Source organism: Ranitomeya variabilis, chromosome 4 (genome assembly GCF_051348905.1).
Source record: "Ranitomeya variabilis isolate aRanVar5 chromosome 4, aRanVar5.hap1, whole genome shotgun sequence".
NCBI classification, from domain to species: domain Eukaryota; kingdom Metazoa; phylum Chordata; class Amphibia; order Anura; family Dendrobatidae; genus Ranitomeya; species Ranitomeya variabilis.
The window spans coordinates 295,941,193-295,960,491 of NC_135235.1; the positions used below are offsets into that span (position 1 = coordinate 295,941,193).

The window sequence follows — 19,299 nt, forward strand, 5'->3', positions numbered from 1 at the left end:
CATAGGCTAGAGGGAACCCCCAATGAATCTGGAGGGAGTCCACTACGGAAGGGTTGTCCGCTACCCGAAGGGATGCAAACTTCCTGGTCTGTCTGTTTTCCCTCGTAGCAAACAGATCTGACTGGTGATCCCCACAGACCCACTATCTGTTTGAAAACTAGCCGATTTAGAACCCATTCTCCCTGACGTAGAGAATGACGGCTGAGGTAGTCTGCCTGTATGTTGTGTTCTCCTCGAATGTGAACCGCTGAAAGAGAGCGAAAATGAGTCTTGGCCATATTGAAAATGTCTGTGGTGGTGATCATCAGAGACTTCGACCTTGTCCCTCCCTGATGATTGAGGTATGCTACAACTGTCGTGTTGTCCGACTGGACTCTTACATGGGAGTCCTGAAGTAACGGCAGCCATCTGAGCAGGGTATTTTTTACTGCCGTGAGCTCCTTCCAATTGGAGGATTCTTGGGCTTCTAAGGGAGACCATTGCCCTTGAGTCCAAACATCTCCTATGTGAGCTCCCCATCCTATTGGACTGGCGTCGGTAGTGATCGTGTTGTCTGGTACTATTTCCCAACAAACCCCGTTTGACAAATGTTCTATGTCCAGCCACCATTTTAGACTGTTTAGAGTGGTGGTAGATAGTCTGAGATTTCCGCCTAACTGACCTTGAAGGCTCTTCTCTGTATCCAAGACCTGGGCTTGTAGTACCCGAGTGTGGAATTGAGCCCACTGAACAGCCGGTATACACGCTGTTAACGATCCCAACAGGGACATTGCATCTCTCAAGGTCAGATTTGGTCTTTTTATCACCGTGCTGACTTTGTGTATGACCTTCTGCTTCTTTTCTTCGGGAAGAAAACACAGCTGTTTCTCTGAATTTAGCAGAATACCCAAAAAGGTTTGAATAGTCGATGGCCTTAGTTTTGACTTCTCTAGGTTGACCAACCAACCTAGGTCCTGTAGGGAAGATATTATACAGTTTAGGCGATCTTTACACTGGACAAATGAATTACCCACTACTAGGAAGTCATCCAAGTAGGGTATAACTAAAGTATCTTGCTCTCTGACATAGGCCATTACTTCCGCAATGACCTTAGTAAACACCCTTGGTGCCATAGATAATCCAAATGGCATTGCCGTAAACTGAAAGTGCCTGACCTGATTGTTTAGGCGCACCGCCATTCTGAGGAACCGTTGGTGATCTTTGTGAATGGGCAGATGGTAGTATGCATCTTTTAAATCCAGGACTGTCATATAACACCTGGGAAAAAGAAGTTTAGTTGCCGATTTAATTGATTCCATTTTAAAGGCATGGTATTGTAAAAATTTGTTCAGTTTTCGTAAATTTATGATGGTTCGAAAGGAACCATCAGGTTTGTGGATTAAGAATAAGGGGGAATAGAACCCTTCTCCCTCCTGATCTTTCGGAACCTCTACAATAACTTCCTTTTGTCTCAACATTTGAATCTCTTTTTCCAGGGCCTTCTGTTGGTTTAAGGAACCAGGGGCAGTCAATATAAAATAATCTGAAGGTCTTTCCCGGAACTCTAACTTTAATCCCGACCTAACTATACCCAGGATCCAATTACTGGAAGCTATACTGCTCCATTGAGCATAATAATGCTTTAATCTGCCCCCTACTGGAAGGTCCGATTTATTGGTAATTTCGCCTACGTCTTGAAGAAGATGAGGTGTTGAAGTCTGAACTTCTCTTCTTCGGCTCCGCCGGCTCCCAATTCCGGGCTGGGTAAGGTCTCCGGTATGGGAAACGCCTCTTGAAGGTATTCCTAAAGGTAGGATTGAACACTTTAGGGAAACCTTTCTTCCTATCATCAGCCTTAGCTAGGATGTCATCTAGCACTGGCCCAAACAAGTACTCACCCCTACACGGAATAGTACATAATTTAGCTCTAGCCTGCGCGTCTCCCTTCCAGGTTTTAAGCCATAAGGCTTGCCGGGCAGCGTTTGAGAGTCCTGCTGATCTGGCTGCAAGTTTTAGGGAGTCCACCGAGGCGTCCGCCAAGTATGCTACACCTTCCCGAATCTGCGATAGTGAATCCAGTAGCTTGTCACGAGGCACCTTAGTTTTTAGCTGCTCCTCCAGCTGGGCTACCCAGACCATAACTGATCTGGCAGTGCAGGTGCCGGCAATTGCCGGTTTGAAAGCCCCCGACGATGCTTCCCACACTTTTTTAAGGAACATGTCCGCTTTCCTATCCGCAGGGTCTTTTAGAAGGCCTACAGCCTCTAGCGGTAAGGTGGTTGATTTAGATGTGGAAGCTACCGCCGCATCCACTTTAGGAATTTTAACCCATTCCGCCAGGACTTTGTCATCAAAGGGGTACCTTCACTTAGCTGATGATGGCAGGAAACCCTTATCCTGCTTCTCCCGCTCTCGCTTAACAAGATCTTTTACCGTATCCACTACCGGAAACGATTTACGGCTCCTTTGGCACAACCCTGCAAACATTAGATCTTGGGTTGACCTTGGCTCCTTGTTCTCTACGACCCCCATGGTGGTACGAACTGCTTTAACTAGTGCGTCCATTCCATCCACAGAAAAGCAGGGTCTCCCCTCTTCATCCGAAGAGGATGGTGATGAGGAACGTGAGCATTCACCCTCTTGCATAGACGGGCTTGATCCTGGCGATACTTCCCTGGATCTCTCATGCCGACTGCTTTTCAGGGAACTGCTAATCTCCTCCCTTATAACAGCCCTGAGGTCTGATGCACGAAGGGGAGCCTCCTCTTCCAAGGTCTGACAAATACAAGTTTGGCAGAGCCTTTTCTGATAACTATCAGGCAGGGGAATCGCACATAAGGCACATTGCTTGTGCTTGGATTTAGCCGATTTTTTGGCCTAAAACAAAGCACAAGGACAGACAAGCTATATCAGCTACTTGGTTTTTTCTGAAAAACACTCACCAAGGCTGACTGTATTGTACCGGTCTCTGAGGAGGGGAATCCATACGTGACGTCGGGGCACCTGCCTGCTCCTGCCCCCGTACCACGCTGCTGCTGCTCCTGGAGCGACTGCTGTCCTTCTTACGCTGATCAGGCACCTCCACCTGAAGGTGCTCTGTATCCGCAACTGAAGACATAATGCCGCACATTCTTCTGCAGACACCGCTGCTTAATACAGGCAGCCGCGCCTCCTCCCCCAGCATAACCCGGAAGTCTTACCATCCACTTCCGGGTCCTCTGTATGAAGGACGCTGAGCCGGCGCCGCGCGCTTACAGACAGCGCTGCGGTATTCACGCGACCCAGGGCGGCGTGCCCGGCCCCTGGGAACGCGTACCCACGACCAGACGAGGAGGGGTCTGAAAAAGAACACCCCCGACGCTGCTTCCAGAGTCCCCGATTCTGCCGTTCTCAGGGAAACCGCGCAGAGGCATGGTGGACCCGGGTAAGAGAATCTTCCTGCAGGCTCCCGCCATCCGGACAGGAACCCAAACTGGAGTGGTGAGGGGGACCGCCCCTTTAAATCCTGTAGGTTCCTGTCCAGATGGTGGGCGGATCCCCTCTCTCGTAAGGGTGCTGTCGTGGCGATAGGAAAAATTGTCCCTTTTCCGTGATTCGCAATATGACTCCAGTGTCTCTACCACCACAGTACTAACTGGAAAAAGTTGTCCTGGTGAAGTATCTTCCTTAGGTTGGAGGCACACTGGCTTTGGATGCGAGAGCATATATAAGATATGCTACTGACTCTTGGCTCTTGCTCGGTTGTGAGCGGGAGCCGAGTGTCATGCTGCGGTGCTCCGATCCATGTATGACAGGATCAGACCACAGCTGTGGAGGAGACGGAGAAAGTAATTTCTCCATCTCCTCTGTGTAGTGTGACTATAAAAATGGCTATTTTGAGTCCATATTAAAATATACAGAATCCAATCAGACCATGAGAGCGCAGCATTGCTGGTCATACATTTACAGACAGAGAGACAATGCTCATAGTGATACCCTCTTGAGAACTGTTTACTTATTGTCTGAAGCCCTTTCACCTCACAAACAGTTCTATGTTTCTGTTTGTTGTTATAAAACATGAAGGTTTATTTAACCTCTGTCTGTAGTGGAGTTATCTAATCCTTGTGGCTTTTATATTCTATGGGTTTATTGCCCATTGTCTGATGATTCCATGGTATCTCGATTTCATCCTATCTTGAAAGCTGGCCACTTGAAGGGCTGGGTGAAACTAGAGTTACTACATAGTGTAAATCACTATATAAGACCAGAGAAACATGACTAAGACAGAAGCATATACTGGGGTACCTGTACATGTACAGTGTTGTGATACCTGCATAAGTGGGGACACCCATGCAGTGTTGTGAATTTCCCAGGGTTTGCTTCTCTGATATTACAGATGGATTATGTTTAAAAGCCTCTTGGTGATTATGCGAGTATACTGTATGTACTTAATCATCATATATATTTAATCTTTATATGTACTTAACCTTTGTATGTTAAAATATACAAAAGTGTATGCAATCATACTATTCAATTATACTATTCCTTTAATTTGTATTTTAAAATAAAATTGTGTTATATCGCAGGAGGTAGCCTTCTTTAAAGCCGTATCTGAACCTTAGTGTTAAAAACTTGGCAATACACTCTGCTGCCAGCGTTGGTTTGATTCGCACGGAATTCAGGTGATATCCAAGTGCAGTGAGATGTTTCACTCGCATCCATAGACTTGTTTGGGTGAGCCAAGTCTCACATTGTTCTTTCATGCCTAATTGGCATGAGAAAATAAACGCAGATCTGAGCTGCCCCATAGCATTCAGCCGTGTTCTACGTTAGTGTGATTCTGACATTAGTTACACCCTGGGGTGCTGCGAGTCAGGGGCCTCAAGTGTAGAACAGAAACAAGCGTTGTGGAAGGAATCGAAATTCCCTTATGTACAACAATAAGTGTTGTGGAGGAGGTGGACTGAACCCAGACATAGGCCGGAGTCACATTAGCACATCACATCTGATACAAGAGCATGGGATGCGATATGCTAATGACCCTCAGCGTGATCCGAGTGTCAGTGCTCTGTGCTGCGAACCTCTCGCATGCGAGGATCGCAGCACAGCTGTGGAGGAAACAGAGAAATTACTTTCTGCATTTCTTCCATTGCCGGCATCTGAAAGAATTGTACCCATAGACTTATATGGGTGCGTGCGATCCGATTCAGGGATGCAATCGTCGCATGTTGCAATGCCGAATCGGCATGAGAAAATAATCGCAGATGTGAGCTGTCCCATAGGTTAACATTCGACTGAGTTCAACCCGATATTTTAGCGGATTGTACTCGCCCGATTAGATCGCAAGTGGGAGCGAGCCCTAAAGCTGGTGGTGTCGCTGTCAGAAGCCACATCATCCTGCTGGAACTTAAATAACCTGTGTGACATATATTACACTACGCCTCCTGCTTCCTCTACACTTATATGAGTACCAGAGTCCAAGGAGGCCAAATGTGACTTGTTTTGTACCGATACTGCCAAGGATGGCCGCTGCCGGCAGTGCTAGTGGAGCAGCGCCTAGCGGATCCAACATTTTTAACCATAGTATGGAGTTTTTTCTCTCATGCCAGCTCGTCCATTGCCACTTTTTCGTTTAACATGTATTTTGGACACAAGTTTACCATTTACAATTTTTTTAAATGGAGGTTAATATTAACCCTTTATTCCACATTCAGAATTGTGATACTTTCTTAGTTTTACCTCTGTGACCGTATTCTATCTCACTACAGGACATTGTACAGATCTCTGGTTGCTTTTACACTTACCTGATTCATCGTGTGCTGCTGGTGGTTTCAAAGAAGCCACACATCCCAAAGTCGTCACGTCCCGGATTACATGTGCGCTGAAAGATTAAAAACAAAAATGTTAAAGTTGTATTGACAATTTTGTAACAATCCGACCTCATTCAGACATTCATTTTTATTTTTTGCATACGAGAAAAGAATACAAACAATTTCTCACCTATGGGCTTGTTCATAGTTTTATCCATTTTTGTTCCATGGGGTTTTTTTTTTAATTCACTGGCATAAATTTTTCTTGAATGCAAAGAAAAATAAATATTAAGTATTCCAAGCTTTTCCTACCCATTGGGGTATGAGCACACCCGTTGGGGAAAAAAAAGTGTTAAAAAATAAGTAAAAAAACAAAAAACAAACAAACCATGCACTGTAATGTCAAGAAGTCATTGCTGTACATACGATCAGTCGTTTTTACTTTTTTAACCTCTTCAGGCTTCAAAAGCCATGAAGTGTCTGAAAGAAGTGAACCGACCATTATTTTACATGTAATATAAATTGTTTTGTTTTTTTTAAAAAAAAGACGCTAATGGTAAAGCCACCGCCCAAAAAAAAAAAAAACCCACACAACTAAAAATACATCAATTAAAAAGCTTCAGTAAAGTGTCTACCGCTTCAAAAACCATGCAGGTACGTCAGCGCCTAAAAGATGTTGTGCCCGCCTACACTTTGGGTATGTTCACACATTGAAAAAAAAAGGGTTCTATGATACCAACAAAGTGATTGAGATTTCTCAATGCTGCATATTTTTTCCTTGCAGGTTAAAAGCAGTGTCGAGTCTGCAGCATGTCAACTTTTTCAGGGTACAATAAAAAAAAAAACATTAAAAAAAGTTTAAAAGAACGCACACAGATTTTTCAGCTGAACGTGTGCACATACCCCATATGTTATATATATATATATATATATATAATTGTCTAAGGGTCACTTCCGTCTGTCTGTCACAGATATTCATTGGTCACGGCCGCTGTCCGTCACAGAAATCCAAGTCGCTGATTGGTCCCGGCAAAACGCCCACGACCAATCAGCGACGGGCACAGTCCAGCAGCGAAATGGCCACTGCTTACTGCCCTGCACTCAGTGTCCCGCTCCATACTCCCCTCCAGTCACCGCTCACACAGGGCTAATGGCAGCATTAACGGACCGCGTTATGCCGCGGGTAACACACTCCGTTAACGCTGCTATTAACCCTGTGTGACCAACTTTTAACTATTGATGCTGCCTATGCGGCATCAATAGTAAAAAGATCTAATGTTAAAAATAATAATAATTAAAAAAAAAAGTTATTCTCACCTTCCGACGTGGCCCTCTGTCCTCGGCAGTGCAAGCGGCAGGTTCCGCTGCCGAGAATGCTATGCGAGAAGGACCTGCCATGACGTCATGGTCATGTGACCACGACGTCATCATAGGTCCTGCGCTCATACCAACTCTGGGACCGGAAGCTGCCGCGTGCACCGCACACCGGCGCCAGGACTTCAAGGGGCCTTCGGAAGGTGAGCATATGTTTATTTTTTATTTTAAGTCTTTTTTAACCATGCATATAGAGCCCACATTGCCATATACTACGTGGGCTGTGTTACATATTGCGTGGGCTCTGTTATATGCTACATCTCTGTGCTATACACTATGTAGCTGGGCAATATACTAAATCGCTGTGCTTTATACTACGTAACCTGTGCTATATACTCCATGCGCAGTGTTATATACTACGACTGTGTTATATACACTACGTAGCTGTGCAATATACTACGTGACTGTGCAATATACAACGTGACTGTGCAATATACTACGTGGCTGTGCAATATACTACGTGCTCTGTGTTATATACTATGTGGCTGTGCAATATACTACGTGGCTGTGCAATATGCAACGTGGCTGTGCAATATGCAACGTGGCTGTGCAATATGCAACGTGGCTGTGCAATATGCAACGTGGCTGTGCAATATGCAACGTGGCTGTGCAATATACTACGTGACTGTGCACTATACTACGTGACTGCAATATACAATGTGACTGCACTATACAACGTGGCTGTGCTATATACTACGTGACTGTGCTATATACTACGTGGCTGTGCTATATACTACGTGCTCTGTTATATATAACGTGGCGGTGCAATATACTACATGACTGTGCAATATACTACGTGGCCTGTGCTATATACTACCTACATATTCTAGAATACCAGATACGTTAGAATCGGGCCACCATCTAGTGTTGCACATAATCTATTAGTGAGGGAAATGAGAATCAAACTCTTGATTTGTTAGTATCCTTTGGTGACGCTTTTCTAAGGAAAAAGGTAGTTCTTCAGCAGATGTCTGACTTGTAGAGTTGAACCTTGGTACCAATCTAAATACTGAAGGTAGACTTGGCCACTGCCTTCCATCAGGGGCGTAGCTAGGGTTTCAACTTAGGGGGGGCGAAACATCTGAGTGGGCCCCTAACCAGCTAACCCTGATTACAGCTACGGTTGCGCACTCTAGTTGTGAATATAGGGGAACCTCAGAATATGACCCTACTGTTATTGAAAATAAATCTATATACAAAAATGAACGTTGACTTTACCGCCATATTGTGACCATATGCAACTTTGATGGTCACAATACTCTGAGTCCCCCTATAACAACGATGTTTAAGTGCCCACTTAACATTTAATAATGTCCCCTAAGTTCCCTCATGTACTGCTCCATTATACACAGTATGGTGAGCTTAAAGCTTCCCTATACACAGTATAAAGCCCCCACAGCTCCCCTATACACAGTATGATGATTCTATAACTCCCCGATACACCGTATGATGTTCTCACTGCTTCCCTTTACACAGTATGATGTTCCCACTGCTCCCCTTTACACAGTATGAGCCCAATGCTCCCTTATACACAGCATAATGCTGACAGAACTCCACTATAGAAAGTATAATGCCCCCCAGAGATCCCCTATATACAGTGTAATGGGCCAACAGCTCCCATATGCACAATATGCCTTCACAGTTCCCTATACACAGTATGACGGGCCCGCAGCTCCCTTATCACAGTATGATGGGCCCGCAGCTCCCTTACACACAGTATGATGGGCTTGCAGCTCCCTTATACACAGTATGATGGTCCCGCAGCTCCCTTATACACAGTATGATGGGCCCGCAGCTCCCGTATACACAGTATGATGGACCCACAGCTCCCGTATACACAGTATGATGGGCCCACAGCTCCCGTATACACAGTATGATGGGCCCACAGCTCCCTTATACACAGTGTGATGGGCCCGCAGATCCCGTATACACAGTATGATGGACCCACAGCTCCCTTATACACAGTATGATGGGCCCGCAGCTCCCGTATACACAGTATGATGGGCCCACAGCTCCCTTATACACAGTGTGATGGGCCCGCAGATCCCGTATACACAGTATGATGGACTTACAGCTTCTGTATACATAGTATGATTGGCCCGCTGCTCCCATATACACAGTATGATGGGCCCGCAGCTCCCGTATACACAGTACGATGGGCCCGCAGCTCCCGTATACACAGTACGATGGGCCCGCAGCTCCCTTATACACAGTATGATGGGCCCGCAGCTCCCTTATACACAGTATGATGGGCCCGCAGCTCCCTTATACACAGTATGATGGGCCCGCAGCTCCCGTATACACAGTATGATGGACCCGTAGCTCCCTTATACACAGTACGATGGGCCCGCAGCTCCCTTATACACAGTATGATGGTCCCGCAGCTCCCTTATACACAGTGTGATGGGCCCGCAGATCCCGTATACACAGTATGATGGACCCACAGCTCCCTTATACACAGTATGATGGGCCCGCAGCTCCCGTATACACAGTATGATGGGCCCACAGCTCCCTTATACACAGTGTGATGGGCCCGCAGATCCCGTATACACAGTATGATGGACTTACAGCTTCTGTATACATAGTATGATTGGCCCGCTGCTCCCATATACACAGTATGATGGGCCCGCAGCTCCCGTATACACAGTACGATGGGCCCGCAGCTCCCGTATACACAGTACGATGGGCCCGCAGCTCCCGTATACACAGTACGATGGGCCCGCAGCTCCCTTATACACAGTATGATGGGCCCGCAGCTCCCTTATACACAGTATGATGGGCCCGCAGCTCCCGTATACACAGTATGATGGACCCGTAGCTCCCTTATACACAGTACGATGGGCCCGCAGCTCCCTTATACACAGTATGATGGTCCCGCAGCTCCCTTATACACAGTGTGATGGGCCCGCAGATCCCGTATACACTGTCTGATGGGCCTGCAGCTCCCGTATACACAGTATGATGGACTTACAGCTTCTGTATACATAGTATGATTGGCCCGCTGCTCCCATATACACAGTATGGTGGACTCACAGCTCCCGGTCATGATTTGGATGCCCCGGCCATTTACTCATCCTCCGGCGTATTCACTATTTTGTGGCACTGCTGCAGTGCCGCAGCTCAAACTTGTGAGCGCAGCTTCTGACAGGCCAGAAGTTAGAAGCTATGTCACAGGCGCTCAATGTAAGACTATGAGGCTATGTGCACTTGTTGCGGATTCGTGTGCGGATTTACCGTGGATTTCCTGTGTTTTTTGTGCAGATTTCACTTGCGGAATCCTATACAGGAGCAGGTGTAAAACGCTGCTAATCCGCAAAAAGAATTGACATGCTTTGGAAAATACAACGCAGCATTTCCGCGCAGTATTTTCCGCATCATGGGCACTGCGGATTTGGTTTTCCATAGGTATACACCGTAAACCAGATGGAAAACTGATGCAGATCCACAGCGGCCAATCCGCACCGTGTGCACATAGCCTGAGAGTGAGAAAGAGGCCAGAACGAGGCTCCCACAGACTCACACTGATTAGTGACCTCTGCACTGCTCGATGAAACACTGGAGCCTCGGACAGGTCACAAACTGCAGGAGATGGAGCCGAGCGGAGACAAAAACAGATGAAAACGCCAGAAGGTGAGTATCAGATAGGGGACGTGGATTTTCAGCACCGCTCCAGCAATGAAATAAAAGATAATGCCGGAGTGGTGCTGTAAATGTGATGCAGCTCTTGGTTACTGTATGCGGGCTCCTTATACTAATACTCATAAAAGACCCAGGTGGTACGCATCAAAAGCCCCCTACCCCTCATCTCCAGCCTCCCCAGACAGCAAATATTACATGATGGAGTACATATAATATCAGAACAAAACATTATAATATTCAGCCCCCAGTGCCCTGTCCCCCCTCCCCCACTTCAGCCCCAATGCCCCCATCATCTCACATCCACACCTCAGTGCCCTGCCCCACCTCACCCACCTTCTGCCCTCACAATACCCCCATGGTCTCACATTCACCCCCCAGTACCCTGTCCCCTCTCACTCACTTTCTGCCCCCACAATACCCCAGCGGTCTCACAGTGACATACCTGAATTTAATAAACCTAATAAGTTCCATCCCCACTTACTGATAAAAGTTTGGAGGCAAGGACCAGGAAGTGTCTAGGTGAAATGCAAGATGTGGACACTAGGACCCAGCGTGCCTGAGCCAATCCCAGCGTGCACAGAGTGAAGAAAAACTGCAACCAGGAAAAGCTTCATGATCAGGTCAGAGGGGCGAAACCATTCACTGCAGGAGGGAGACTGCAGCCGCCACTGTGCTAGCAGCCTGCAGAGTCTCCGTCAGACGGGAGCAGACATTATACTGCTCTGCTCCTGTGACGAGGCAGAGCACCGCATAGAAGCGGCCCTGGCTCCCAGTGGGCCCCTTCATGTGACAGGGCCCGGGGCGACGGCCCCCTCTGCCCCCCCAGTAGCTACGCTACTGCCTTCCATTAATGTCTATGGAAACAGATTAGGGCGTATATGGCTCCCTAAACGTCTACAGCATATATGGCGCCCCAAACATCTACGGCGTATACGCCACCCTAAGGGTATGTACGCACGTCGAGTATTTGCTTGCAGAAATTTCTGCAGCTTTTTTTGCATCTCTTGGCAGCAAAATGCTGTGGGAAAAAAGAAAAAAAAAAAAAACAAGATGTGGTACTCTTTAGCCCTGCGTTTTTGACTGATTAGAGTGTAGTCAAAGGTAAAAACGCGGAAAAAAATGAATTGACAAAAAATTTGAGTGTACATAAATCACTCCAGGGTAGACGACTGATCGACACGTGACAATGTTTGAAAATGATGACTCAACCGAAAACTGCAAACCTTAAATGATGATCACAATTGCAAATCTCCCCCTCCCAAAAACAACAAAAAAAAAAAACACAACAGGTGAACACATGAAAGACTTCAAAAAGGTGAAAATGGAAAGATGAATTGGTTAAAAAAAAGTGAAAATGCCAAAAACGTGACAATAAACAGCCACAATAATGAATCGGTCCCTATAAACTCTCCAGAACTCATACGATAGCAGATGTCAGGAAGAATAAAGAGGATGTTATATTTCAGAACAAAGGGGGGCCTTTTGTTTTTTAATGGATATAAACCACCATCAGAAGTTTTTGTCATCGGTTAAAGTACATTTACACAAAAATAGAAAGGCTGCAATTGTTATGCAATTCTAAATTTAGAAATAAATTCAGCAAGATCCTGAAGTAAAAGTCGGTACAAATTTAAGGGGCACCATAAACAATAAATGGTTGTTGGTCAAACGTTGATCATTCGGTTGGCACCTCTCTCTCACAACCTTTCCATGCTCTTGCTTTGCTGAGGGCTCCTGTGTTCTCTACTAGGGCCACAGTCCTCTGGTGGTCGATTATCTTGGGGAGATCAAAAGGATCGCCAGTCCAATATTTGAACATGATGTTTCAGCAGAATCCGAAGGCCCCCACAAACATTTGACTGTCAGCCAAGCCTGCCATTATCGGCCAAAATTAGTTTAATGAATGTGGGGCCCCTAAGAGTTTCTTATTTACATAAGAGCTATACCTTTGTGGTCCTATGATGAGAAGCGGAAGAAAAAAGTGCACAGAAAAAAGTGCACCCCCAATCATAGAAAATGCTAAAAAAAATAAAAAAAAAAAGATATGGCTTTATTGAAAAATAAAGAGTGCAAACAAACATCAAATAAAAAACATAAAGAAATTACAACACACAGGGAAAGGACACAATACAAGTGCTAATAATAAAGAAAAAATATAGTTCCAAATATGAAAGTCACATAAAAAAAAAAAAATATTGAACTTACAGAAGATACGGTGATCTGTCCTTCGAAAGATAATATTTACGCACTGTCAAGAATGGTGGCTTCTCGGTGATTAATGTGTGGCTTTACAGCATGAACCAAAAGGAAACAGTCTAGGAACCCTGATAAAAACCATGTTAAAGAGTAATTTCCATCTTCGGTACCATACTTATGGCGTATCCACTGTGGAGGGGGCCTCTCTAGCTAAATAAATGGAGAATGAGGCTTCCAGGATTTGGTGAAGGGGTTAGCAGACCCTCTGTTCTGCTGATGAGGGTCCTATTGAATGGGAGGCATGATTGAAGGAGTCATTACAAAAAAAAAACAGAGTGACTTTGAAATGTAAAATGGGAAATGTATCTTATGCTCCACTTGTTGTTTGTTTTCATTTGCTAAGAAAAATTGAAACAAAGTCTTTTTTTTTTTGGAACTTGCAGAGAACGACGTTATCTAAAATGCTTTCATATTTTTTATACATTTTGTATCTTTTTAGAAGGAGGAATATCCAGAAACCAATTACTGTAGAGATGATTAAAATTTGGATACAACCCAAGAATCACACCTTACTCTGTACTATATTTACCCATTGAAAAAGCAGCTCCCTGTAGCAGATGTCAAGTAACACAAGAGAGACCGTCTGCTCCATCACACTCTGCCTCCCGCAAGTCACAGGAGGATATTATAGACTGGGGAGGCCGCTCGGTCGAGAACACCGAGAGTCGCTACAGAGAAAAATCAAAGCAAACTCTTTGAAAATCCATTAAAAGCCTGATCAGTTGCAGCCAGGACAGGGTTAAATATTGCACTTAATATGATAAGAGTTTGTAAATCTATCTGTAGTTTTTATTTAATAACATTACAAGGTTTACAAATAAAATAGTAAAATAAATAAAATAAATGCTACAGTGGATGCAAACATTTTGTTTGCAATATCTCAGACATATGCTATATGGATTCCAATGTCAAATCAAAATTGGCGATCTAGGGGTAGATATGAAAAAAAAAAAAAAAAAAAATGGACAGCACACGGATGCTATATACACGTCTGAATGAGCCCTAATGGTTCATTCAAATATCAGTGAGAGTTTTCTCATATGGAAAAAATGGTGCGAATTTCTCTAGTGTTTATGATCTGAGTATCAGTTTTTACAGTCAGATTTTGGTCAGTGCTTCATCGTTTTTTCTTGGATGAAAAAAAAAAAATAAATCTGATAGAGCGGTCTCAAACTTCTCCTATTAAACAATCCAGGAAAAGCAAAAAAAAAAAAAAAAACAGTACACGGATGGCATTTGAGTGCTATCCAAATTTTTCACAGATCCATAGACTTACATGGGCGAGTTTTAGCCGACATTCTGATCAAAATCAGATAGCACTCGAATGAGAGAAACGGACGTCTGAAATCAGCCCCTAAACTAATATATTTAGCCCTGTAAATTGAGCTATTGTCTATACAGGCACAGACATTCTGGGAATGAGCTAGAGGCCGACACAGACATTCTAGGGAGGAGCTAGAGGCCGACACAGACATTCTAGGGAGGAGCTAGAGGCCGACACAGACATTCTAAGGAGGAGCTAGAGGCAGACACAGACATTCTAGGGAGGAGCTAGAGACAGACACAGACATTCTAGGGAGGAGCTAGAGGCAGACAGACATTCTAGGGAGGAGCTAGAGACAGACACAGACATTCTAGGGAGGAGCTAGAAGCCGACAGACATTCTAGGGAGGAGCTAGAGGCCGACACAGATATTCTAGGGAGGAGCTAGAGGCAGACAGACATTCTAGGGAGGAACTAGAGGCAGGCACAGACATTCTAGGGAGGAGCTAGAGGCAGGCACAGACATTCTAGGGAGGAGCTAGAGACAGACACAGACATTCTAGGGAGGAGCTAGAGGCCGACACAGACATTCTAGGGAGGAGCTAGAGGCCGACACAGACATTCTAGGGAGGAGCTAGAGGCAGACAGACATTCTAGGGAGGAGCTAGAGACAGACACAGACATTCTAGGGAGGAGCTAGAAGCCGACAGACATTCTAGGGAGGAGCTAGAGGCCGACACAGATATTCTAGGGAGGAGCTAGAGGCAGACAGACATTCTAGGGAGGAACTAGAGGCAGGCACAGACATTCTAGGGAGGAGCTAGAGGCAGGCACAGACATTCTAGGGAGGAGCTAGAGACAGACACAGACATTCTAGGGAGGAGCTAGAGGCCAACACAGACATTCTAGGGAAGAGCTGGAGGCAGACACAGACATTCTAGGGAAGAGCTGGAGGCAGACACAGACATTCTAGGGAAGAGCTGGAGGCAGACACAGACATTCTGCTGCCAGTTCAACTCACAATAGTTACACTTTAATTATGCTCTCCATAGAACTTTATGAGCACCAATATCAATTCCTATTTCAGTAATGTGAACATGTTTTCAGCAAATACAGATTCTACCCATAGAGAGTGAAAGATCAATCCACGAGGAGAAAGAAATAGGATTTCTCTGATAAAATAATCAATTTTATAAAATAGTTTGTGTACTATTGATTGGGGGGGGATGGTTACTCATTACAGTATTCCATACAAATCAGTGGATTGTCGATGTAATACAGAACAGAAATCAATAGCGAAATATCAAAAGCACTGAGTTTTTAAGACTTTGGGGTTTTTATACCAATGTCCAGCAGATGATGAGTCCCCTATTCTAGCAGAGGGTCTGACTGCTAGAATGGGGAACTCCCGCCAGGAAAACTATGGAGAAAAACTCCTGCCATTCCAATAACCTTAATGGATGTACCGTAAATAGCCAAAAACATTAATGATACTAAAAATGGTGATGCCTGCCTGGACTGTCATAAAAATGGCTAATTTTTTTTTTTTTTTTTTTTTTTTAACACCAAAATTCTGGCAAAAAAAACACCTGTTTTATCAATTGGGGCCTTAGCTTTGAAAAAGCAATAAATGTTTATTGATGAAGTCCAGCCCATGCTAGGACAATCTGATATGACCTTGGTGTAAGGACTAGCTCACACCACCGTATCTTCTGTCCGAGTGCCATCCAACAAAACATTGGATAACACTCGGACCTGTGTTAATTCATGGGGCCATACACGAGTCTAATTTGCTTTTCCTCCCACTCAGCTGAAAAAAAAAAAAAAAAAAATTATATATATATATATATATATATATATATATATATATATATATATATATATATATATATATATATATATATATATACATATATATATACATATATATACACACATACACATACATACATACAAGAGGAAAATTCATGGGTGATAGTTACCGTATGCATTACCGTGCCGTAATTGCAATGGTAGGTTTTGAAAGGGGCCATATTTTGGGTCTGGTATTTAGGAGGGACCAAAAGAGTTGGGGTGGGAAGGGTCGCTCCAATACCTCCAGTCCCAGTTTTGCAGGCCCTTCAAAAAGGCAGCTGTAGTAGGCTCAGGTGAGTCTAATGTGTGGGAACTGGAAAGCAACCAATAAACGTCAGCATACTGAGCCTAATGTAGGACCTGATTTGCTTTCTGGGTGAGACCTTGTTGTTGCTTTGCCTCAATTTAGAAAGATAATTGTTATCTTGTTTGTGCCAGAAAAAGGCTGTTTTTCATTGAAACAACTGTGAAAGTTGTTTCTTTTGTCTATCAGAGAGCGTGAAGCCCTACAGTATTAGAATATTACATATATCTGGAAAGGATAAGAAAAGCCAAAATACGCACAAAAAAACAGCATATAATGATATATTGATCTTATACTCCATTTTTGCAAAAGAAACTGACATTAGAGATCACTACAAAGGGGGTGGTGCCCTACCTAAATGCATTCTCCATACAAATCAAAAGGCTGGCCCTTTGTCTTACAAAACAGCCAGCAGTAACATCTATAGGCCTGGGAACGACTTGGTTAATAACAGACTGTCTGTACAGTTCACCACATTCCTTCCTGCCTGCAAGATACCTGCTGCATCTGCTAACCCCAAACTGTCGGCAAAGGCAAACAATAGGACTTGGGCTACAAATTCTACACAACAGTTGAGAAAATTACAATTTCAAAAAGTGCTACACTTCACTTTAAAAAAAAAAAAAAAGTATTTTTTCTTAAAGAAAAAAACTGTTGTAATATACATTTGTTTTTAAAATTTTACAAAACATATTAAGAGGATTTTTGACAAATTGTATTAAAAGGCCAACAGAAGACAAAACATATTTTAGGAGCACAATTCAGAAGAACTGTCATAACACCCTCCTGCGATATGTATCTTCGAATTTGTATTCTGGGGGTAGAATGCAGAGGGATATGACATGGAGCCTTTGTCAAGTAGAATTATTAAAATTCTGCTGTGCCACATTGTCTAGTCCAGACATTCAAGGACCTCCTGCCGCTGCAAAGCTTCAGGACGAGAGGAGACACTTAAAAGACGAATTCACAATTTACACCCATGCTACATTCAGAATGAGACGTTTCACACATTTTCCATTGAGCAGAGACACCCTGGAAATGGTCGCCTTTCTTTAGAAAGCAAACACCCTAATTACAGTTTATACCTATATAATATTGCGCCTCCACAGGGTTATATTTATTTACACAAATTCTGAAATCATTTTGTACATCGTTTAATACACTATTAATTCATCTCCCCTTTTCTTAAACCCCCTACACAATGGCAAATTTGTATCCATTTGCTGTTATTTTAGTTGACATGTATCTTTTTATTATTATTTTAAACTGAATAAAAAAAGGACAATACAGGCATGATTTCTCTAAACGGAGTACAGAAAAAAATCCTGCAATCAAAATTATGATTTAAATTTTTTTTTTTTTAAATCATGTTTTCATTTATCTAAATGGAACACACAAAAAATAATAAAGCAGCAGTCAAAAGTATGATTTATTTATTTATTTTTAAACATTTTTTATTGAAGTGTTAACACTATCCAAAGATTTGGATGCCTAAAATATGATAGATAGATAGATAGATAGATAGATAGATAGATAGATAGATAGATGATATAGAGGAAGGTGTGTCTGTCACAAAGCTGCCAGGGTGCTGAAAATACCCAATTGATACATTGTGTTCTACTAAGTATTTCTGTAGCATAAACAAACAGGCATGTAACATAAACATTCAATATTTACTTTATAAACAAAGTCAAATCAATATTCTATTTTTTTTTTTATTCCTTTTTTAAATTCATAAAAATGGAATAAGAATTGCAGTTTGGAATGGGTTCTTTTTTTTTCCGGAAGGGGGACAATGAAAAACAAATAAATAAATAAATAAAGTAAGACCTTTCTACAAAGTGTGGAACAAAAAAAAAAAAAAAAGCCTAAAGCCTGAACAAAGCCACAGCTCACACATGTCATCACCTATAGATTTCCTGCACAAGCCCTGCTGCTGCTGCTGCTGCTGTATACAAGGCTGCAACTCCAGTAAAAGTCATGTACACAGCATCCAGGGAGTGGAGAGTAAGTGCAGGAATATTAATTGCACAGACCATAATCCTGGCTCTGATGATGATGATCAGGATTGTTTGACAACTTCCCGGGGGTTTCAGTGCCCCCCACTGTGTTTTTGGACCCTGCTCAGTGCCCCCTTCCCCTCCCCCTCTGCGGTGCATGCAGCCGCAGTACCTGGAGCAGTGATCGAGGACACCTACCTGTCCCAGGTTCGGTCCCTGGCAGCCTGCAGGAGTCTCCCATTGACAGCAGCAGCCGATCAGTGCAGCTTCTATTCTCTTCCTCAGCACACACAGGCCTGCACACACTGAATAGTGCTCCCAGCATGCTCAGCTTCAGCACCAGCTGGGGCTCATCTTAAAGGGGCTATGTCTATTTACTGTGTTAAAAGGGAAACCAAGTCGGTGTTTAGAAAATGGGGAAGATTCGCAAATTTTCCAACTGGGAAATCAAGTTTGCATGGGAACTGAGTTATTAGGATACAGTAGATCCTAGATGGCATGGATGCTATTAATATTTTTTTTAAGCCGTCACCCAGCTTTCCCAGACTTGTGAATGGCAATCTGCCTAGTTATCCAACAATGTAGGTCTTGCTTACAATCATCCATCACTGCTGTTATATAGTAAAACTTTCACCCAGCTTTCCCGGACTTCTGAATGGCAATCTGCCTAGTTATCCAACAATGTAGGTCTTGCTTGCAATCATCCATCACTGCTGTTATATATTAAAACCTTCACCCAGCTTTCCCGGACTTCTGAATGGCAATCTGCCTAATTATCCAACAAAGCAGGTCTTGCTTGCAATCATTCATCACTGCTGTTATATATTAAAACATTCACCCA

General features: G+C 43.7%; 1 protein-coding gene across 2 annotated transcripts in view; it reads right to left on the reverse strand.

Annotated features, from left to right (window-relative positions):
• The window catches only part of PRDM2 (PR/SET domain 2), a 128,783-nt gene extending 109,975 nt beyond the window's left edge, over positions 1 to 18,808 (reverse strand). The window contains exons 1-2 of one of the 2 annotated variants that reach the window (XM_077250238.1): positions 18,657 to 18,808; positions 5,763 to 5,839 (exon numbers count right to left, since the gene is read on the reverse strand). In XM_077250238.1, the coding sequence (XP_077106353.1) occupies positions 5,763 to 5,771 (9 nt within the window). In that variant the 5' untranslated portion in view covers positions 5,772 to 5,839; positions 18,657 to 18,808. The remainder of the gene's footprint in view (positions 1 to 5,762; positions 5,840 to 18,656) is intronic. The other variant, XM_077250239.1, reaches the window with a different exon arrangement.
• Positions 18,809 to 19,299: the final 491 nt, after the last annotated feature.